Below are 23,120 nucleotides of genomic sequence, written 5' to 3' on the forward strand. Positions count from 1 at the left end.
TCCTCCATGGTCGCGGAAGGTTGCACTTTACCTTTGCTGTTTAGCGCAGGGCCTGCCAGGCTCCAGAAGACCCTGTGGGCTAAGAAATCTGTAGGAAAACAGGCCTACCTTGACCTGAGCAGCTAGGCTGTCAATTCCAGTGATTCCATCCACGTCTAGAGGTCTTTACTTTAGATGAAAGGCAGGTTTGCCCAATGGTCAGCGCTCTGCAGTCGAAGCGAAATGTAGAAGGACGGTGTTCTGCACGCTTCTGACTTCTTTGGAGGGAGCAGAGAGCTGCTGCTAGGAGCCAACCTGTCTCTTTTTTGTTGTTGTGAAATGTTTTTAATAATTAAATACTTAAATATCACATTCCCCAGATCTCTGAGCAGTTGAGAGCTGTTTATCAGGTATAACTATAGTATAGAATTTGTTTGGAAAGTTGGGTCTGAGCTTGACCACACTGGCTCTCAGCAGGTGAGATTTACATTTGTAAAAAGGCAGAGAGAGGGAAAAAACTGCTTGTAATATAAGGTTAGTGGCAGAACTGACAATGGTAGAGAACAGCTTAAGAGACTTAAAGGTACATACCAGTTTAAAATATAAGACTCACATTTTGTAGTCTGAAATGAGATGTAATAAATAATTTTTATACGTAGAGAGAGTGAACAAGAATTGGGCAACGTGGACACCTCTGATGGGCCCTGTCAAAGGCATTTAACCATTGCTCAAAACACATTTAGCAGAGTTAGCATGAGGAGTTTAGTGAAAACCGAGTGAAGAGGCAGGGTAAAACTGGGAGTAAAACTGGGAGAGTGTGGTCACATGACCTGGCCCTCTGCCAAGATGACGACCGCCATGTGTAGTCTGCTCTGTTAGAGAGCCCGCCATGCCACAACAAAAGCCGCACAGGGAAGGGGCAGAAGGCTGGAACCGAAAAACGGCTGTGTATAGTTTTAATGGGGCCATTTTTTGGACAGAGACAGATAAGTGTAAGGCAGTAAAGCATGAGGCCGGAGTGATAGGTCTGGATGGCTTGGCTCCCATGGTCAAGGCCATGCAAATACCTGCAAAAACCGTGGCACCTCAAGCCTACAACGAGAATGGCTCCCCGTTAAGGAGAGATGCAGATGGCACGAACCCCCAGGCCCTATGAAAAGGCGTCCGATTCCATAGGGGGGCCTATAACCTAGCTGAATCAACTCGCGGGCAGGAGGGATCCAGCCTAGGTCAGGCCGCACCATAGCGGCGTGCTGCACTGTAGCAGCAGTTACGACGAAAAGAAGGAAGAAAAAGAATGAAAAAAGAAAAAGAGAAAGGACTGGAGGCCCCGGGCCTCCAGGCCGCGGGTGGGCACAGGCTTAGCACAGGAGACAAGCAAAATTGAATGCCAGCGAAGGGAACAACCGAGGCCCTGAAAGCCCGCAGTTGGAGGTCCTCCCATCCCTAAAAACCGTGAAGGGTTGCCAGGAGCTCAATGGTCAATCCCTTGGGTTAAAAGAGATGGTTAAGCTGGCCGAGATGGAGACACTCACGATTAGTTGATTTGTTGTTTGGAGGAGCTGCATCCAGGCAGATGGAACACGTGGTCATTGAAGAGAAGATACTCAGGTCCTGATTCTGCCCCGGGAGGGAACTCAGAGTCCCGGCAGAACTCTGGCCCCAGGTAGAAGTCCGGGGCGCACGAATCATCCGAGTCATGGTACCATTTGTTATTCTTAAAAATATCCCTGGGCGGCCTGGCAGAGCCCGCCATGAGAAAAAGCGGCTACAGCTTCCCACCAGCAGGAGGGCACGAGCCGCACTGGCGGTGGCAGCCATAACAGACATATGAACACAGGAAATAGCCATAAATGTTTATTAAAAAGGAGAAAAAGAGAGAAAGGGAGAGAGAGAGAGAGGGAGGGAGAGAGATAAGGAGGAGGAGAGAGGCAAAGCCCCATGTGTACACTGGGAGAAAAAAGTAAGAAAAGAGCGGTGGCGGGCGAAGGTCAGAAGTTAAAAGGAGTGGGCGTGGCTAGGGCAGGGACCGAAAGAATAACAACCTGTATTATGATTTTCCCAAAACTATTATATATTCTGAGTCTTGTTGATAAGAAATAATGGCTTCTAAAAAGTCATTTATTGACCATAACATTCAACTTTATTTGACTTTTAAAAAGAAAATGGAAAGTCACATCAAGCAGGACTATGAAACGTAAGGATGTGGATTTCTCCTAAGCTTTGCTCCCAGTAACCAAGATTGTAGACCATTCTCCCACTTTTCAGCACATACTAAATTAGAGGGGGAAGATACAAAGTGTCGGAGAGGCATCAGTTATGGCGATTTCACGAGTATTGCGCTTCAGACTCCGACATAAATTGCACACCTCATTTGCCAACTTACTCTGTTACCGTTTGTGCTAAGCTAGGGGAAGGTTTCCTTCCCTCCATTTTAAAGAATTGTGTATTATCCTGAAGAATTTTGAGTATCTCAAGCATAATGCAACTACTCAAGATCTGAAGTGTCTGTGGTCACCCACTGATTGCTTTTGAAATGAAGGCAGCGGCAGACAGCTCAAGCAGTGGCTAAGTCAACATCGTTTGTGCCGGGTGTCAGCTCCACCGTTACCTGACTCCACACATCATAACGGCCGTGCTAATTTGTCTTTCTAAAGAGATGGCCACCTTCAAACTGCAAAAGAAAGGCAAAAACATTAGACTATGAACACTTCAGGAAAAGATTCTTACCAATTAAATGGAATCAAAAATTGCTCGAAGGCTTCTATCTTATTTTTGCTTAAAAGAGCTTAAATACTAAAGTCTCTAAGTTAAGATACAATTAAGATGTATGTTTATAATTTTTATTTGTTTATTTTTACTTTTTTGCTTTTAGCATTTTTTATTGATATTTATTGAGCTCTACATTTTTCTCTGCTCCCCTCCCTGCCTCTCTCCTCCCCCTTCAACCCTCCCCCAAGGTCCCCATGCTCCCAATTTACTCAGGAGATCTTGTCTTTTTCTACTTTCTACTTCTCATGTAGATTAGATCTATGTGAGTCTCTCTTAGTGTCCTCATTGTTGTCTAAGTTCTCTGGGATTGTGGTTTGTAGGCTGGTTTTCTTTGCTTTATGTTTAAAAACCACCTATGAGTGAGTACATGTGATAATTGTCTTTCTGTGTCTGGGTAACCTCACTCAAAATATGTTTATTTTTACTTTATATGCCTCAGCATCTTGCCTGCATGTATGTGTTGTTTTTTCTTCAGTGCAGAGGCCACACTTTGACTGCTCTTCAGCCAGTCATTGCAGCTCCACAGTTACTGGCCTGCTTCTCTGGCAGAGGCCTGGCCACGTAGGTCATGGCCTGGCAGGAATTCTGTCCCCACAGGCACTGGCTCTGTTGCTGTCACCAAATACAGTTTTTAATTAAATCCCTATAGCTCTATTTATCAATAAGGCATGGGAGTCAAAAGCTGGGGTGAAAACCTGCTAGCTCAGAGAAGTTGAGTAGCAACTAGCTGACCTTCCCTCTTTGCTGGTGTCTCTGAAAGGGAGTGTCCTTCCTTCTGCCAAACAAAAAAATCAAAAACCCACGTACTCAAAGCCCCTCCCTACTACTGTCTGTGTGTATCTCTATCATCTTCCAGATATATGATTACTTTCTGTCAATTAGTGGCTAACTCAGCCAGCCCCTGCCCCAAGGCTGATTTTATTCAATTAACGCAAATGCAAACTTGGGGTTCACAGTGCTATCAAATATCCCGCAACATGTATGTATGTGCACCATGTGTGTGCCTAGTGCCTGTAGAACCTGGATTCCCTGGAACTGGAGTTACAGATGGCTGCGAACCACCATGTGGATGCTGAGAGCCAAACTTGGGTCCACTGCAGGAGCAGCAAATACTCTTAACCACTGAGCCATCTCTCCAGCCCCTGTGTGTATTTCTATACTGTAAAGAGATACTGCATTAATTTAATTAGCAATTGATATTACATTAATTCAACTATCAAAAGCATGCTTAAGGAAAAAGAAGGGTAATGAAATTTAAATTCTAGTTAACTTTATGACTGATTACAGAGTCACTGGGAACTTTTTCCATAAATAGTGGACGTGAAAACTTTTTCAAAAATCCCGGGGCCTGTGGGCTGGGACTGTGACTCAGTGGTACTCTGCCCCTGGCAGGCGCACGGGTACTAGCGTGCTTTTAGGCCCTGGGTTCATCCAGTTGCCCAGCCCTGCAAATAACGGAGATAGTGATGACGCCTAGAAGAAAGAGTAACAAGTGTGGAGCCCAGATGTTTGGTTCTCAGGATCTCCACCTGTGAAATGAGGTTCCTTTAGAGGCAAGCAAAGGATGACCCTAGACGAGCCACCTTAACAGAGCTGAGTTGTTTTAAAGGAACTATTGCCCATGACCTTGATAGGAGCAGCTTCCATTTTCTTTTCTGACAAGCACACTGCTTATCACCCTGATAGTAAATGTAGGTAACAGGATTAAATTTACTTTTAGAGTAGCCTCATGGATATCTCCTTGAATATGGAGAGAGAGAAAAAGAGTGTGTGTGTGTGTGTGTGTGTGTGTGTGTGTGTGTGTGTGTGTGTATGTGTGTGTGTGTGTGTGTATGTGTGTTTGAGAGAGAGTATCATATATGTGTGTATCACATGTATCAGGTGTGCGTACCATGTGTGTGTGGTACTGTGTGTGTATCATGTATGTGTGTGTCACGTGTGTGTGCGCCACTTGCATGTCTGTGTGCACGTGGGTGTGCGCATGTGTGTGTATCACTTTTGCTTAGAGGACAGGCTTTTTTAGGGTGAGCTGGTATCTAGCCATTAGAAATCAAAATGAGGGAGGCTAATGAACTCCTATACCCTGTCACCCTGTGAGATCTGCTCATGCACCCCACCCAGAAGTACGCATTGCTTCAGAAGAGCTATTGAGGGACTGAAGAGAGACCCTATCATCCGGGGCACGCAGACAGTTCCTCCACCTGGGTTCTACTCTATTCTGGCCCGGGGTTAACAAGTCCCTTGTCTCCCCAGATCTAGGCATGGCTTCCAGCGTTGTTCAGATTTCTCCACATCAGCTCTGGCAGCTGAAGAGATCAAGAAAAGCGAAAGCAAAACTACACCTGGCTTTGAAAACGTGTTTCAAACTTTCTGGTTTTTACCGTGATGTCTGGGAACCGCAGCAGTGATCAGCACTGAAGGGTATCCCTGAAAGTGTAATAATGGCCTTTATGAATTGGTTGCAACTAGCAGCTGTCTAGTTGTATTTGAGGCCCACTTGATAGGAAGGAACTCATGTCTGATGGTGTAAACCTAGCCATCTCCATGTGCCTAGTGAGGTCAGCCATCTCAGAGGAAAGCCTGCTACTGCCCGTTTCCTAAGCCAGTTTAATGGCCAACCGCACTTTAAATACTCGTTCTTATACCCACAGCTAAGCATAGCTTTCCCGTTCGTCAGGGAAGCTTCTTCTGCAGCAGGCAGAGACCAGTACAGAAAGCCACAGCTAGTCAAAATGCAGAGAACGACTGACTGTGGGCTGCCTGGCTCCATGGGATACATCTACAATGCAGACCTTCTATCCAAGGCTCAGGGAGCACCACAGAAGGTGGTGGACAGAGATGGTCAGAACCAGAGGAACGGGAAATGGGCTGCAAGATTGTGTCCTACATTCGTAAAATCCCAGCAATCTGGCTGCCTAACAAGACCTGAGCAATGACTGCAGTTAACGCAATGCCCCTGTGGATTGGAGAAAACATCCCTAGATGAAGGACTACAATGACAGACTGAGGAGGGAGGAGAATTAACCCCACGTGGAGGTGAACACCCTAAATGGTTATTTGATCACCAAGTGGTCAGCCCCCTCAAAAAATACACATGGAAGCAACACTAAATGGACTCTTCGGGTGGCACGTGTGTGTCTATTTACACAGACATATATGTGAACAACAATGATTACAAAATAAGAGGCCATGAATTTGAAAGGAAAGGGGACCATGAAAGGTGTTAGAAGAAAAAGAAGGGGCAGAAATAATGCAATGATATTTTAACTAAAAATAATACTTTTTAAAGTTTTTGGCTTTATTTTTTTAAGGTCCAAATAAATTTGCCATCCTATTCAGTAATGGTTAATACAAAACTTTTAGTTCAAGCAAACTAACAGTTAATTTGGTTGATACTCTAGGAAGCTGCCTCTGATTGAACTGTGGCTTCCCCCAGCTCAGTTGTCCCAGCCACCCAGATAGCGCATTCTGAAAGGGAGAAGCATGGACGCTCAGACAACAATACCTAAGTCTGACTTGATGGATGTCCCTCCTCATCACACAGATCCTTAGGCTCTGAATTACTAGCAAGGAAGGAGAATGAGGAGAGGAAGCCAGGGTGCGTGTGTCCATTAGACATTTCAGTGTTTGGACGTGCACACGTGTACACAGGCACACTCCACTGCGTGTGTGCCTGGAGGGGTAAGGGAAGATGATGCCCTCCACTGCGTGTGTGCCTGGAGGGGTAAGGGAAGATGATGCCCTCCACTGCGTGTGTGCCTGGAGGGGTAAGGGAAGATGATGCCCTCCACTGCGTGTGTGCCTGGAGGGGTAAGGGAAGATGATGCCCTCCGATGTCTCCCCTATTATGTCTCTGCTTTTTACTCTTTTTCTTTTTTTTTCTTTTCTTTCTTTCTTTATTTTTGTAATTTTTTGTTTTGTTTTGTTTGTTTTGTATTTTTGTTTTCCAAGCCAGGGTTTCTCTATGTATGTATCCTTGGCTGTCCTGGAACTCACGCTGTAGACCAGGCTGGTCTTGAACTCAGAGATCCACCTTTTTAGAGCAGCTGGCCAGTGAGCCCCACAGTTTACCTACCCTCTCTACCCACAAGCCACAGCTCGGTTGTACGGCCATGCTTTTATGTGAAGACTGGGATCCAGCTTCGGTCCTCAGGCTTATGGAATACGCACACTAGCCACTGAGCCATTTTGCCAGCCTTCCAAGTTACACAATTCAAAACAATGGTCCCTGACTTTAGTTTTCAGGTAATACCGTTAGCTTTGTCTCAGTTGGTCTAGTTTAGTGAGCTGTAAGAAGCCGTCTTTTCCTGCTGCTGCGTTTTGCTCCTCCATCCCACTGAATATTTATGTATTTGCTTACAGACAGGGTCTCCTACAGCTTATCCTGCCCTCAGTCTTGCTAGGTAGCTAAGAATGACTTAAGCTCCAGGTCCCAAGTGCTGAGATTATAGGAGAAGGGACTCTGGCCAGTTGGAGTGTGGTGGACACAGCTCTGGCAGGCCTTACCCTTCTCTCCATTCCCTTTGCCTTGCTGAAAACTGCTAGGTTGTATTCCTAACACTAGCCAATACTAGGCCTGCTCCCTTATTTGGCCACTTCCACCTCCTGAGGCTGACTACCAAGGTCCAGTTATCAAAGTATTGAAGTCCAGCAATCAAAAACCCCCTTTGGCTCACCTAAATAACATGCCCAATTAAAATTAAACAACTCATGCTAACACAGGATTTCCTTTGTACCTTTATAAACCACCATTTGCCCATGGGCCAGTCTGTCTCCTCTCTATCCAGGGACAGTCCTTTGTCCCTCAAGGACAAACACCCTACCCCCTCTCCCTTGTTCCATTCCTTATCCCTGTCCTCTGTCCCTCTGGAGCAAATAAATCTCTGTGAAGAGAACTTGGTTTTAGGGATCCTAAGCTGATACTTGTCCCTTCCATAGGTGCATGACATCACGACTGATTGTGCAATTTATTTTAGCTATGTAGATTGATATTCACAATGAGAAAAATCTGTTCCACCAGGCTGTGGTGGCACACACCTTTAATCCCAGCATGCAGGAGGCAGAGGCAGGCAGATCTCTGTGAGTTCAAGACCAACCTGGTCTACAGAGTGAGTTCCAGAACAGACTCCAAAAAAAGCTACACACAGAAACCCTGTCTTGAAAAAATCCCCTCCCCCCCCCCAAAAAAAAAGAAAAAAGAAAAATCTATTCCAAGTGCCCAATTTATTACCTCATCTTTTCTCTTCCAGTTATAGTCTTTCTTGGTTGTTCGAAGATCACCACTGACTGAGGTGAACAGAATAAAAAAACCAGTTAGGAGTATTGGAGTACCGTCTGCTCTCTCCACAAGCCTTCCCCTCGTTTCTTCCTTTGTAACATGCTCCTCAAAATCTAACATCCAGGCTGGCAAGCAGGTTCCCCAAACAAAGCAGCCTGTATACACCCTAGAGCGTACAGTGTGGGCTCCAGAGGAAGGCCTGTTCCCCTGCACAAATCAGTTGATGTCTCACTGACTCTTGCTACATGTGGGAGTGAGGGCTGCATACTGGTAGGTCTCTCTCTTTTTTTTTTTTTTTTTTGATGAAGACCTCAAAATCTACATTTGTAAACGTGAAACTTCTACATGTTTTCCCATGGCAACTCATTGAAATTTTTCAAAGCAAAATATGTGTCAGGGTCCCAACTCAAAGAACTGGGTTGAGACCTGGTCTTAACCATTTGTGAGTTGTGTCTCAAACCCACGAGAGACTACTAATGATTGTGCTCTCCTTTGTCCAGTACCTTCCAGAGAGCCTGAGGCAGGAGAGAACTACTCTCAAAATAGCAACTCATTCAGAATTGCATGGTCTCATGCTCTGTACACTCAGTTATGTTTCAAGGCTGACTCCGTATTCAAGCTGGGACAGGTGGGATGGTGTTGACAGAGCCCAGCAAGGCAAGGACAATGAGCACAGGATGAAGTCCTTGAGTATGTTTCCCCAGAACAAAGCCTTCCTACCTCCTCTTCTCTGTAAAATCAGCGCTCAGCGACATGATTGAGAATTGCCATCTATTGACTTCCGTTACTTAATGACCTCCAAAGTGTAACCAGAGCAATCCAGTCCACTTGTGGCACTGAGTACAGTTTGTAATACTCAAAGAAGGTGGGTCAGGTTTCATATTCCCTTCAGTTGCTGGGAACAGACCAGCTCCCCGCCTTTGACCCCAGGGTGGGAGTCGCTCCTCTCCCCATTTTAATAGCACCCCAACAGCACTTTGTTGACCCACCCGACCAGGGCTGGTTGTTTGTTATCAAGGTGTATGCAGGGAAGGACAGAGGAGAGGCAAGAGCCACATGGATTTTAGTGGCTGATAGGTACACTCCCAAAACCAAAGTGGCAGCCAGCGTGGGCCCTAGAGTGGGGACCACCTCCAATCACTTTGCAGAATTAAAAGACTTTGGCATTTGTCCACATGCTTCAAGGTAGTTATCATCCCTTACCCATGGCAGGGGTAGCTGCATCATTTTTGACAGGTTCAGATGCCAGGATTATCAGAAGCTTGCTTACATCTGAAATTCCCTGGATCTAAAGGCAAAAGAAATAAAAATTAGTCAAAAGAACATCGATCCCCAAGGGCTGCTTCCCAAATGTCTTTGTAAAGAATGCAAGAAACAAGGTGAAACTTAGCACTAGGTCTCCAGCCTAAGCCGTGTGTGTGTGTGTGTGTGTGTGTGTGTGTGTGTCTGTCTGTCTGCCTGTCTGTCTGTCTGTTTCCTTGTCTTCTGAGACAAGGGGCTTGTAAGAGTTAGCCAATAAGAAGTTAGAGCTAATAGGCCAAGCAGTGATTTAATTAATATAGATCCCGTGTGATTATTTTGGGTGTAAGATAGTCGGGCCGTCAGGAACAAACAGGCAGGCCTTCTCAGTCAGATTGGGAGGTCCTTCTTTCTCCCAGCATTCAGTTCTGTCTTCCCTGACTACCTAAGTTCTGCCCTATCAACAGGCCAAGGCAGTTTCTTTATTCATTAACCGATAAAAGCAACATATAGAAAGAAGGACCCAGCTGGGCGGTGGTGACGCACATCTTTAATCCCAACACTCGGGAGGCAGAGGCAGGCTGATCTCTGTGAAGTTTGAGGCCAGCCTGGTCTACAAGAGCTAGTTCCAGGACAAGAACCAAAAGCTACGGAGAAACCCTGTCTCAAAAATCATAAAGAAAGAAGGACCTCCCACACTAGGGGCTGGCCTCCAACTCACTAACATCTCTCTCAGTCAAACTGCTGGGACTCCAACACATATCATACAAACCCAGGCAAGCCCTATCCTTTTACTTCGAAATCCCCTTCCATGTTGTTTCAAAGAAATATTAGGCCAGAAAAATAATTGTCTTTTGCCTATTTGTAGAAGCAAAGCAAAAATGTCTACTTTCCTTATAACCGGACTAGAATACCTCGTTTAGAAAGAAGGGAATGGCCAGCAAGCCATGAATGACTGTTACACCTACACTGAAGATCAACGACTCAAGACCAGCCTTCCCACTGGCTTCCCAGAATGCTAGGAGAGGAACAGTGATTGCACTAAGGTCTCTAAATTCTGAATTATCTCACTGAGTCCTCATACTGGCCTAACTGTTAGGATTTGTGGTGCGGGTGACCCTGGCAGGACGTGGTGGGAGGGGTCGTGGAGAGTGGTAAACAGACAGATACTCCATGCAGAGAGAGCTTGGGTATAGAGTTTATTTAGTGGGTATTGTGTGGGTATAAGGATAAGGAGTTATGGAGGGGAGAAAAAGAGGGAGAGATAGAGGGACAGAGAAAAAGAGGAAAGAGGAAAGGGGGATGAGGAGAGGCTGCCTCTTTAGAATAAGGGATGAAGAGAGAAAGAAGAAGAGAGAAAGCATGAGATCAGATTGGAAGTGGGCAGAGCTTGTCTCTTAAAGAAACAGGGTACCCAGGTGATTGGGTAGGCCAGCATATTTACTATAACACTAACAGCATGGCTGCTGCCTGCATCTTTTTTACATTAAGTAGCAAGCCAAAGATCAAAACAATTGGGCAGCGTGCTTGGTTCCTGCATCCAGTAGGTACCAGTCTACTGTTAAATCCTGGCTCCAAACTTTGCTGTCTTAATGACTAGCTATTTTAAGCAGACAAATAACTGTTGTCATCTGAGTTTTAAAGCTCCTTATGGAGCACAATGCAAAGCAAATAGCTCTTTAGAAATTATACTTTTTACCTGATCACAGGACTTAGGAATAATGCTGGGTGCAACAAGCGATTCTTCTGTCTTGCTATTAATCACATTGCCGTACACAAGAATAACGATTTTCATGGCCACATGATTGAGAGTCATTTCATTATAGCTTGACAGAGTCTCCACATACGCATAATTGGACACCACACACTTCTGAAACTTTAAATCCTACAAGAAAATCACAATTCTTTATAAATCAAACAGACGAATTCATGCTATCAGGAAGGAAACAGGTGCCCTTCTCTGAGTTCCTTGAGGATGTCAGAATGCACGTAAATTCTGGAATTGACAGAATCTATCTAACGTTTAGCATGGCTTTTGCAAATGTCCCTGAATTTGGTTTCCCTGTTTGATGAACAAGCCATCAGTATCACCGTGTGGTCAGCCATGTGCTACTGGACTTCTAGGCTTAACCAGGCTGAAGACTCATAGGTTTTTTCTAGCAGTAAGCAAATGTCTCACTTGACAAGTGAATGTGCAATAATAACAAAGCCCCAAACCAAGGCAAGCCAGGCATTGCATCTGGGCCATACAGCAAGGCTCAGAAACGTAGACTTTGGAATGGAACAGCAGCTGTTGTGGATATACTTGAGTTCGTACCCCAAAGGTTTAGATGAAGCCCCTGTGTCTCCGAATATGACTTTATTTGGGAGTAGAGTCTCTGTAGCCAGGGAAGATGAGGTTATGTAGGAGTGGGGGAACTTTGTAGAACAACTTGAATACAGGCAGAATGCTACATGAAGATAAAGGCACCCAAGTCCAACCCAAGGAAAGAAGGCTGAACCAGATGTTTCCTGTCTGCAGAAGCTCGCCTTGCTTTCGGGGAAACCTTTGGTTGCCAGTCACTGACAGGCAAGCGAAGGACTTATTTTCTGGGGGCATCATCTCAGCCAGGTCACCAAAAACATAAGAAAATTAGCAAACAAGTTATGGAAAATTTTGCAACAAGTAAGGGGAAGAACCTAGAAGTATGGTATCAGGGTTTGAAAATGCGAGAATATTTCAATAGAGTGGAGAAGTAAAGAGCATTCATGAATGTCTGGGGTGCTAAAAGTCTTCTTTGGTTAACTCTTTCATGGGGTTATCAGAAGGAAAAGAGTCCTAAAATCTTCTCACAATTGTTCTCTCTTTTTGTTGCTGTTGTTGTTAGTGTTTAAAAAAAAAAACAGCTTCCCTCTCATTTCAGGTTTTCACACCTAAAATTATTTTTGTTTGTTTTGTTTTTGGCTTTGTTTTAAAGCAGATTCAGTCTGTAGTTGAGGTTGACCTCTCGGTCTTGATCCTCATGCTTCTACCTCCTTACCCTCAGTTGAAAGTGATGTTTTTAAAGGATTGCTTATAAAACCACAATGTCACTAATGAGTTAATAATAACTAATTATGAAATCCTTAGTATCACCTAATAGTCAGGACACAATCAAGTTTCTCAAGTTGTGTAAGATGCGATTTAATACCCAAAGTACTAAATTTGTTTTTTCTGTATTTACATTATTCGATTTGGACAGTCTCTCCTCCCCTTCTTAAAGCCACTGAGTTATTGGGGGAATAAATGAAATGCGTTTTTGCTAGGCAGAATAAATGAGGTTCTGAACTTATCTGATGGGGTAGGGGGGAATCTAATAGATATTCCTTGAGGAGTAAGACTGGAGAGGTAATGGTTAGTGCTGTCAGTTTGAAAGAATCTCGAATCACCTGGGAAGTGGCCCTCTGGGTGTGTCCATGAGGGATTATCTTGACCTGTGAATTAACGTAAAAAGCTCCATCTTCACTGTGGGCAGGACCATTCTCTGGGCAGGGGACCCTGAACTGGCACAGAGTAATGAAGGGAGGCTGAACACTAATCTACATTCATCCCTCTCCACTTCCTGACGGCAGGTGTGCTGTGACAGTGGCATCATCCAGCATCCTTGACTTCACTGCCAGCATGGGCTGTGCCCTTGAACTGTGCCCTCAAATAAACACGGGTGTTGCTTTTGTCAGAATATTTATCACAGCAATAGTGTGGCTAAGTAGGTTGTGGATAAACATTATTGTCCCTGACATTTTATATTGGAACATTCTTATTTACATCATGAATTTGCAAGGCCTGTGAATCAACATGTAAGTATAAAGAATAGTTGTCCTGCTGTTGAAAAAGTTCAACATCCTGGTCTTAATGGCTCATTCTAGACGAGCAATTGTCTTACTCCTCTGGAGAGGCAACATAAACGGAAAAGGCTCTTACTCGCCTTACTCCTCCGCCAAGGTTTTCCTGAAAGTAATTATCGTTTGGAAACAAAACCTGACTGGCTTGGAGGATGCACTGTTTCTAACCCAAGGTTTACAGTAAGCGGAACTCGTTGAGCTTTGGGTCTTTCACCTCCTAGGCTTCTGACTCACAGTAGGGGTGAGAATAAAGACTAAGTCACTTACAAACACAAGACTACAGATGACACTGGCTAGGGGCCGACTGGAACCACTACACTTAGGAGGAAAAGCTCGCCGACAAGTTCTGTAAACCTAAGAGATGTGTGTCCAGGGTTGTTCATTAAGTTCTTCTGATTGGATTGATGATAAGTTCAGCTTTGGGGGTATCTACCTATTCAAAAGCTTCTAATTCTATTCTTTAGAAGGATCTTTGAAATAGCCTGTGACAAGAGGATTAACGGCTCACAGGGATTTAGGATAAGACAGCTGTTAAAACCAACTTTAAAAAATCAAACACCACCTTTCTTTCTCTTTGTCTGAAAAATATGGGATGTACTTCATTTTTAAAAAAAAATTAGTGCCTACAAATGTATTTACATTTTCTTCATATAACTTACCTCACCAGCAATAACTTGTTCAAAATACTGATTTGCAACACCAAGAGCAAGCTTGAGCCATATTTTATATTCCAGAGATGGCCAGAAGACATCAAAACCTTCATATAAATCCTCCAAGGAGATGAAGAAAGCCTGAAATAACAAGGTACCAGGACACAGACAGCTAAATTAAAATCAGTCATTAAACAGGATGGCCACCATCTCCTCAGACAACCAGTTACCAACTCAAGGATACTCTAGCATCAATATGGTATTCTAATATTTAAAAGAATTAGCGTTGTGAAAAGATTATATAATATGATAAAAATCTGTGGTCCAGTGAAAGGTATACACTTTAAAAGTAGCCCCTGAGGGGCTGTAGAGATGGCTCAGCAGTTAAGAGCTCTGGCTTTTCTATAGAGGACCCAGGTGTGGTTCCCAGAACCCAGGTCAGGTGGCTCACAACCATCTGCAACTCCAGCTCCTGGGATCCAATGCCTCTGGCCTCTGCTGTCACCTGTACTCACTCACATACACACACCTGCACACACACACATGTACACACATACACATGATTAAAAATAAAATATTTTTTTAAAAAAAATGTATACCCAGATATTCATCATTCAATAGTTACATTGAAATTCTGGCTCATGAGCCTGAGATTCGGGAAATGGGTTTCTCACCGCAGTTCATTCACAGTGCTCCCGACTTACAGGGTCCCTTTTCAGAAGCAAACTCCTTCCTCTCTGCCAGGACTCCAGCATAATGAATTGTCATGAGCTCATTCAGATCTGTTACTAAATACATCCCTTCTCTCCTCTCCCACAAACAACAATTGGACGATGCACCATTCCTTCCTGCTTCTCCACATCCCCCTAAGACTATGCTCCTTCTATCAGCCTAGAAAACTGAGAACAATTTGTAATAGGAACTGCAGATCTTTTTGGGAGGGTTGTCCACACCAAATGGTATTTCAGTCACTTTTTTGTTGAACCAGTAACTAAAGTGATACTTGGCAAGTGTAAACAAAAGGAAGGGAGTTTGAAAACAAATGAGTATTCTTCCATGCTTTCAGAATGGTGCAATTCACACAGCATAACACTGCAGACCATAACGTCATCTAATCTCCATGGCATCGAAGGACAGGCTTCCTCTCAACTTAAATACAAAGGAAACCAAGACTCAAGGAGGCTAAGTAACTTATCCACAGGCAGGATGCAGCAGAGCTCAGCAGAGATTCATTTGTGAGAGATTAAGTCTCTTTTCTCTGAGCTAGTCCATACTGCTACCATTGGCTGATCATGTGATCAAATAAAATATCACACCCCAACTAGAGAAAAGATACTGGCATTTCTTATCAAGAATTAACTAATAACCTACAACTGAAGTATTTTGTACCTGCAAAGTAGTTTCACAGATGGCAGTATATTCAATTTCACGCTTAAGCAAGCAGCTGAGCTCACCAAGTACATCTCCACTGGTACAGTACTCTGTGTACATAGTCTTGAACTGTCTGTCAGTCCCCCGGTTTGAGTCTAACCCAAAGGTGGGAGATGAGCTATGCAACTGTAGGGGAGAGATTATGAAAAGGGAAATAAAAATATTAAATTCTTTGAGTATTCCAATAGCTTCAACTCTGTCTTACGATTGTTCTAGAGCAAGTTAAAGATTTTTTTTTGACGAGATGTGTCAAGAATTAAGGAAAGAGTTGACTTTCACAAAAGTCATGGTTTAGTCTGTATTTTAACACTTCAAGGCAAAGGTTTTCCTCACATAAAAAGTCAAGTTGTTGACCTAGGAATGTAGCTCGGGGGTACCAGTGATGGAGGTGGGTCTTGTATCTTATCTGTTGCTTTCATTGGTTAACTAATAAAGAAAACTGCTTGGCCTGATAGGACAGAAAATTAGGTAGGCGGAGTAGACAGAACAGAATGCTGGGAGAAAGAAACCAAGTCAGACAGTTGCCATGATTCTTCCACTCCAGACAGACGCAGGTTAAGATCTTTCCTGGTATGCCAGCTCGTGGTGCTACACAGAATATTAGAAATGGGTTAGATCAATATGTAAGAGCTAGCCAATAAGAGGTTAAAACTAATGGGCCAAGCAGTGTTTAAAAGAATACAGTTTCCGTGTAATTATTTCTGGGCATAAGCTAGCTGGCGGCCAGGAGCCGGGCAGCAGGAACGCGGCCCGCAGCTCCTTCAAAATACCAGCACTGGCCTAACATGCTTGAGGCTTCAAGTTCAATCCTTAGCACTGAAAAACAAAACAAAAAAAAAAAAAACAAGATTCTTTTAAGGATTAAATAACAAATCACATTGCCTTTCTCAAGTACTTTTATAAACCTTAAGAGTAACCTCTTCCTTTCTCCATCACTTTTAACATACTCCTGGTTGGAGAGCCCTAACCTAAGCTAAATCTAAAATGCTCTGAAATCTAAAATGCTCCAAAATCTGAAAATTTTTGAGGAGTGAAATATCACCATTGATGGAAAATTCTACGCTTGATCTTGTGGGATGGATCACAATAAAAATACTGTATACAACTGCCTTTAAGATATGTAGAAGGCTTACAAAGAAACAAAAATGAATTTCATGTTTAGACTTGAACATTACTCCAAAGAGATCTCATTTCCAGGCTGAGAATAAGGATGAGCCACCCACAGAATTCCTGGTGTCAGAAGAAAGACTCATCTATCAGGAGAAGAGATACCATGTGTATATTTTCTGACTCTTGTTTACATTCTGTTCATTTTTATGAGAAATGCATAAAGAGATAGAGAATTGTCCTCTTCCCAGTTATAGACAAAGCTGCAATAAATTATTTTTCCCATTCTTTATGCTATGTTGTTTTCTTCATAGGCAGTGAGAGACACTAACACTTTGAAAGAAGAGAGGGGGAGAGACAGACAGACAGACAGACAGACAGACAGGCAGGCAGACAGACAGACAGGCAGACAGAGAGACAGAATAGTGGCACAGTCCTATAGTCCCTGCACTTGGTAGGCAGAGGCAGGTGGATCTCTGGATTCGAATCAAGTCTGATCTCCAGAGTTCCAGGACAGCCAGATCTATACACAGAAACACTCTCTCAAAAAAACAAAACAAACAAAAATTCTCAGGACCAGATAGCCACAGGTAAGATTCTGGGGGTGCCATATCCAAAAGACCCAACATATTGTCCCTTCCTGGCCACCAGTTTTGTTACCAGAAACACACACACACACACACACACACACACACACACACACACATATACACAAAGTCTGTCAACTTCTCATAACCTAGAATAACCTGAGATGAGTCTCAAATGAGGAATGATCTAAGCCAGGCACTTCTATGGACATGTCTGTGAGGCATTGTCTTGATTTTTTAAATTGACCTGACCACTGTGGGTAGCATGATTCCCTAGGCAGAACCCTGAACTTTACAAGAGTGAAGAAAAATGGTTGAGCACAGGCAAGCAATGATGAGTTTGCTCAGTCTTTACATCAGAGGTCCTATGGGGGCATCTTTATCCCTGGCATGAAAATTTCCTGGAGAAATCCTTATTCATAGGATACCTCTTTTACAATACTAAATGTGTATATATTTAACTTATTTTATATACCATGTCCTTTCTTTTTATCCTTCCACTGGAAAATAAGTTCCAAATGAGCTGAGATTTCTGTCAGTTTTTTCAACCCAGTGCTTACTCATGATAGCAAAAAGTAATCTGTTCAATCAACAAACTAAACTGCCTAGAATCAAATCCCTGGTATTACATTATTTCTTCATATTATTTTTATCACAGTAGCTTATTTTCATTAGTGTGAAAGTTTCTGAAATACTCATTTTAAAATTCAAAAGCTAAATATACTCTTTTCCCTAGGATAAAGGCTTGTCACATAAAATCATCAGCTGGGAACTAGGAACTGATCAGTGTATAAGCCACGCTGACCACTGTAGTCAACTACTAAGATATCAGTATGAAGGAGGAGACAGGATTCTTGCCTCCCATCACACTACAGAATTCATATTCTATCTATCTATCTATCTATCTATCTATCTATCTATCTATCTTGTGTGGGACAATTGTCTATATTCTGTCAATTATGTTTTAAATAAAACGCTGATTGGCCTGTAGCCAGGCAGGAAGTATAGGCAGGACAACTAGACAGGAAGTAGAGGCAGGTCAATGAGAACAGGAGAATTCTGGGAAGGAGGAAGCCCATTCCTCCCCAGTCCTGTCCAGACACTGAAGAAGCAAGATGTGACCTGAGAGACATGTGTACTGAGACATGCGGCTAACATAGACAAGAATAATGGGTTAATATAAGTTAAAAGAGTTAATAAGAAGCTTGAGCTAATGGGCCAATCAGTTTATCACTAATATAGACCTCTGTGTGATTTCTTTGGAGCTAAATAGCTGTGGGACCTGGTGGGAGGACAGAAACCAGGCAGGAGAGAAACTCAGACAACATCTGTCTATCTATCTATCTATCTATCTATCTATCTCTATCTCCTCAAACAAATGTCTCCTCATTGATCAACTGAAAAGTTTTGTTTTGTTCTTCATCCAACTTGACCTGTGAGATTCAGAGCTGCAGCCAAGCCCTTATGCCTGAACGGTCATTTAGGTAAATGAGTTCAAGTGCTTACTGGTTTCCACGCCTGAACTACTAATTCCTCCAGCTTTTTTGTGAAGAGTAAGTAACAACTCTGAGTGCACTTTGTAAAATGGGAAGCACATTCGAGTATTAAGTGTGAAGATTCTGTCGCGGCCGCCATCCTTACTCTCCACAGGAATGGTATCATGTGGAAGAGACATACAATTTCAAGCTTTTCAGCTCCAGAACTTACCCCTAAGTTACAACTGTATATTCAAAATGCATTTAAATGAAGAAAAATTAGTTGTTCTTACACTTGCCATTCCTGAAATAATTAAGAAGATTCCTTGGGGCATTTCACCTTCTCTACAGATGATATCGCCGTAGTCAAAATAGGTGAGTCGAGTTCTTTCCTGAATGGCAAAATAAAGTAGGGGAGAGCTCAATCCTAAAATTTCGTAGACCACTTGTCTAAACAGAAATAAGGTTTTAAAATTAAAAATAGTTTTCAAATAGCATAACAAAGGAAAACATCTTCTGGGATTCTTAGTTATAGTATATGTACATATCACATCAATTTGAAGAAATAAAAACACAGGCAAACAAGAAAAAACTTCATGCTGAGTACTTATCACAGCAAATAATGCTAGCACCCAGTAAATGATCAAGGGATGACTGAGTAAATGAACAAATAAGAAAGTGTTTAACCCTCACTGGGGCTTGGGCTGCAAATGTCAAGCCAGGCAGCCCACTCTGGGCCACAGAAGGGCTTTTAGGTGGGACAGGTGTTGTCAATAAAGTGTGGTGGTTGTGGCAATGGAGATGAGAATGGGGCACTTGGAGACGGAGAGGAAAGGAGACGGGGTTTTTCCCAGTTGTTTGTGATACCCTCACCAGCAAGGTGGGGATAGCTAAGCTGAATCCCGAAAGAAGAGCAGCAGATAGCAGATACATGTGAAAAGACCTAGTAGCAAATACAATGTATACAGTTGAGATAACTGCAAAATATTAAGTATATCTCAAGCAGAGACAGAGACCAGACTTAGCAATCCCTAAGCATCAGAATATTGTAGGTATCTGGGGCTCCAGATAATTTATATACTCACAGAAATGTTTAAATTCTTTTAAAACAGTAATGAGAATAACGTTTTTTATAAAGAAAATGCTTTAATATATTCATTTTTAGTGTGTATGATGTGTGAGTTGATATGTATAATGTGTGTCTGTGTATGTGTTTGTGTGTATATTTGCATGTGAAGTCAGAAGATAATCTTGGGTGTCTGTCCTGGCCTTGCACCTTGTTTGAGACAGGGTCTCTTGAGACACTGTGTGCACTAGGCTTCCTGGCCACAAGCTTCCAGGAATTTTCCTGTTGCCTTCCATCTCACCACAAGCTGGGACTACAGAGGTGTGCTACTGTGTCCAGCTTTATGTGTATTCTAGGGACGCAAATTCGGGTCCACATGCCAGCCATAGCAAACACTTTCCCATCTCCCCAGTCTAATATCCTTATTTTTATAATAACACCAACAGATACAAAGTAGAATTTTCTACATATTTTTGTGGAGGAACAGGCCTACAAAAGCAAAATTGCTTAAGTCCTCTCCCCACAAAAGTCATAGCATAACCAAGTCCAGATCCAGGTCTTGAAGACACTCATGAGCGTAGAAAAGAGTTTGGGCTTTAAACAAAGTGAGCTAGTGAAGGGATTGTAATAGGAAAACTATGGTGGTAGTTGTCATTTGAGAAATAAATGCAATCAACAGGTTTCCAAATCACCCATACTGGCCATCTCAGAGCGTGGAGTTGAGAAAAGCAGCTCTCACCCCACACTCTACGCGGTTCTCAATTGTGTGATGGCGTGCAAGCACTGGCAAGGCTACAGATAGAAATCCAAGGGATCTAAGGTTAATGACTTGTTTATGTATTATTTCAGCCTTGGTTTTCTACCAACCTCTTTACACTGATCTTTATAGACTATTCTCGTGTGTGTGTGTGTGTGTGTGTGTGTGTGTGTGTGTGTGTGTATGGAGGGCAGAGGACAGTCCCAGGTCTTGGTCCTCACCTTCTACAATGTTTGAGACAAGGTCTCTTTTTCATTGTTCACTTCTTCATACTCAAAGACAGCTGATCTAGGAGCTGGCAGGAATACCTGTCTCTGCCTTCTCTCTCACCGTGGGACACTGGGACTATAGACATGTGCTACTACACCCCACTTCACACGGGTTCTGGGGATATGAACTCAGGTCCTCACGCTGGCACGGCACATGCTTTACCTACTGCGCTGTCTCCCCAGACTGATAATTGCCATTGTAATTAACTGTTGGGAGTTGGAAGCAGGGAGCAGTAGAGAAAGTTAGCTTTGCATTTGGCTCCTCATAGCTAGGACAGACAGTGAGGATGAACTCATCTACAATAAGAGATGCTTCTGCTCTTTTGTCTTGCGGATTTGTCAACCCAGGCAAGAGTACTGGGCTGTTGCTGATTAAAAAGACAACCACAAGTTTCTAACTCGGTGTGAGTTTTAGCCTGGTGAAATCTGACTTAGATGGCAAAACTTAGGAAAGTTAGGAGTCACCTAACCAGCGCATTGCATCTGTAGGCAGAGGGGGAAAACCCAACAGCCCTGCAGAGTGTGACTAACTGTGGAGGAAAGGAAGGCCGTGCCCGAGCTGTCCATAAAGATGTTTGTGAGTCCTTAGCATGTGGAGTTATCTTCTCATCCTTCTCTTTGGGCTGACAAGGGAGGAGGCAGAAATCTTTAATAAATAAATAAAAAAATGAAAAAAATTTTGGTTGTTTGAAAGCCACTTGGTCTGTAGTACTTTGCTATAGCAAATCAACCTATGATAGCCAAATGGCTCTTCACTTGTGAAAGCAACCACATTCTTCAGAACATTTTCTCCTTGTTTAAATTGGATTTCTGATGTCTTCAATAAAAAAAAGCTTATTTAATTAAAGTCATATTTCTGATAAGCATTTCTTTAGTCATTGGTTGGGGCAGGGGAAATGTTTACATCCTGTACCAGAACAGAAGACGTTATTACCTTGAAGAACTCAATGAGAACATCTTTATTTTCCATCCAAACGATGTTGGGTAGGTATTTGTCTGGGGTTGGAGGTGGGATTGCCATTGGAAAGTTATTCAAGGCTTTTATTTTTGTAAGAAGTACCTAAAAATGAACATGAGTAATTATGGTGATCATTTCTGTGACAAAAAAAAAAAGGCATGAAGTCAAAACCAAGGAAATCTAAATGCTAAATACGCTTCTGCTGTACGGACTTTGACTCACAACCCCCGCTCCCCACTGCCGTGTGTATTATACTCTTCTTGTTCCTGTTACCTTCCTCTTATTTCACTTATTAACTCAGATCAAACTTCTCATCTTTATAATTCAATTATTACATCCTACCCTCTCTTACACACAGAGAGAGAGAGAGAGAGAGAGAGAGAGAGAGAGAGCCCTACAAATATGTTATGGTCTCCACAAATGCCCCAGTCGGTGGAATTGTGCAATACAAATTTTACCAGTAAATGGAGAAGAGGGAATCAATCAATCAATCTGAGTCTAGCTAACAAGCCAGAGGAATGTTTCAGAGACAATCCTGATAAGAAGTAAGGAATCTTGAAATTTTTCTAAGTCTTTCTTTAAGTCCCTTCCTGAAGCCTGGGCACACAGCCTGCAAGTCCTCTGTGTCCTGTTTTTTATTAAATCTCCACGCTTGCTTCTTCACTGAATTTAACTGAAGTTGGCTTTAGTTGCTTGAGTCAAGGTGTTCCAACTGCTGGAGCATGCCAGGCAGCACTGGCTTTGATTGCCACGGGCATTAAGAATGCCCGGAATTGTCAAAGTAGCTCCTGTGGTTAACCGCTTTCCCCAAACTCCTCCTCTCATTACACCCTGGGACTCCTGAGCTTCCAGAATCACACAAGGTGGGGACCGCATTACTACCTTATTCATTTCAATGCCCTCGTGCTTGTCAATGATGCCTCTTGACCAGAGGAAGGTGAGGTTTTTCAGGGCTTTAGCAATCACATGGCGGATGGCCTGCTTTGTCTTCAGGGCAATGACAACATCGCGTCCTTCGTGCTCTAGGAGCCCTGGGAAAGAATAGACTTGGTAAGCAACCTACGCAGTAACCACAATAACAACTAATATTGTACCATAGCCTTTCATTCTCACAGAACTCCTGGGGCTAGTAGGGTGAATTTGCATCCCATCAAATGGATGAGAAGATTGAAAACTAGTTTCTCCCACAACTACACCACTCTCTGTCTTATCCCCCATGGTATCTCACTACCTATTTCTGTGTCAAAACTCAGTTCACTAGAGTATTGTTTTGACATCTCTGCCTCATCCTCTATGTATTCTTTGGTGGTTGGATGACTAAACGCCTTTCGTTAGAAAAAACATCTGGTGTGAGATCAAGTGACATTCTCATTCCTTTGTAATAATACAAGAAGTCAGGGACTAGACTCTCGGCCAAAATTAGCATTTTATGTGTCATCTTTACGTTGAGCACCATGTCTGATGTATGTATGGAAGGTACTTACACATCTTTTTTCACTAAAATGAGGTGACCAGTAAAATAAAGGGTAGCCATGATCTAGAGCATAGATTTTTAGTACCAGATCCACCAAAGCTAGAGATCTGACTGCCACCTACTAGCCACGTGGCCTCAGGCAAGCTAACCACGCTAAGCAAAACAACTTCTTGTCAAAGCTAACCTTTGTGTGTTTCTTCCTAAAAACCTTGAGGGC

At 43.0% G+C, this 23,120-nt stretch overlaps 1 protein-coding gene across 1 annotated transcript in view; it reads right to left on the bottom strand.

Moving 5' to 3' along the window:
- Positions 1–2,307: 2,307 nt before the first annotated feature.
- The window catches only part of Slc9c2 (solute carrier family 9 member C2 (putative)), a 58,700-nt gene continuing 37,887 nt past the window's right edge, over positions 2,308–23,120 (bottom strand). The window contains exons 19-27 of the mRNA XM_041662448.1: positions 22,312–22,460; positions 21,406–21,531; positions 18,673–18,771; positions 15,169–15,336; positions 13,789–13,920; positions 10,968–11,153; positions 9,233–9,317; positions 7,982–8,037; positions 2,308–2,653 (exon numbers count right to left, since the gene is read on the bottom strand). Coding sequence (XP_041518382.1) covers positions 2,618–2,653; positions 7,982–8,037; positions 9,233–9,317; positions 10,968–11,153; positions 13,789–13,920; positions 15,169–15,336; positions 18,673–18,771; positions 21,406–21,531; positions 22,312–22,460 — 1,037 coding nt within the window. The 3' untranslated portion in view covers positions 2,308–2,617. The remainder of the gene's footprint in view (positions 2,654–7,981; positions 8,038–9,232; positions 9,318–10,967; positions 11,154–13,788; positions 13,921–15,168; positions 15,337–18,672; positions 18,772–21,405; positions 21,532–22,311; positions 22,461–23,120) is intronic.

Source organism: Microtus oregoni, unplaced genomic scaffold (assembly GCF_018167655.1).
Source record: "Microtus oregoni isolate MIOR12 unplaced genomic scaffold, Mior012 000013F_ref0000133, whole genome shotgun sequence".
NCBI lineage: Eukaryota > Metazoa > Chordata > Mammalia > Rodentia > Cricetidae > Microtus > Microtus oregoni.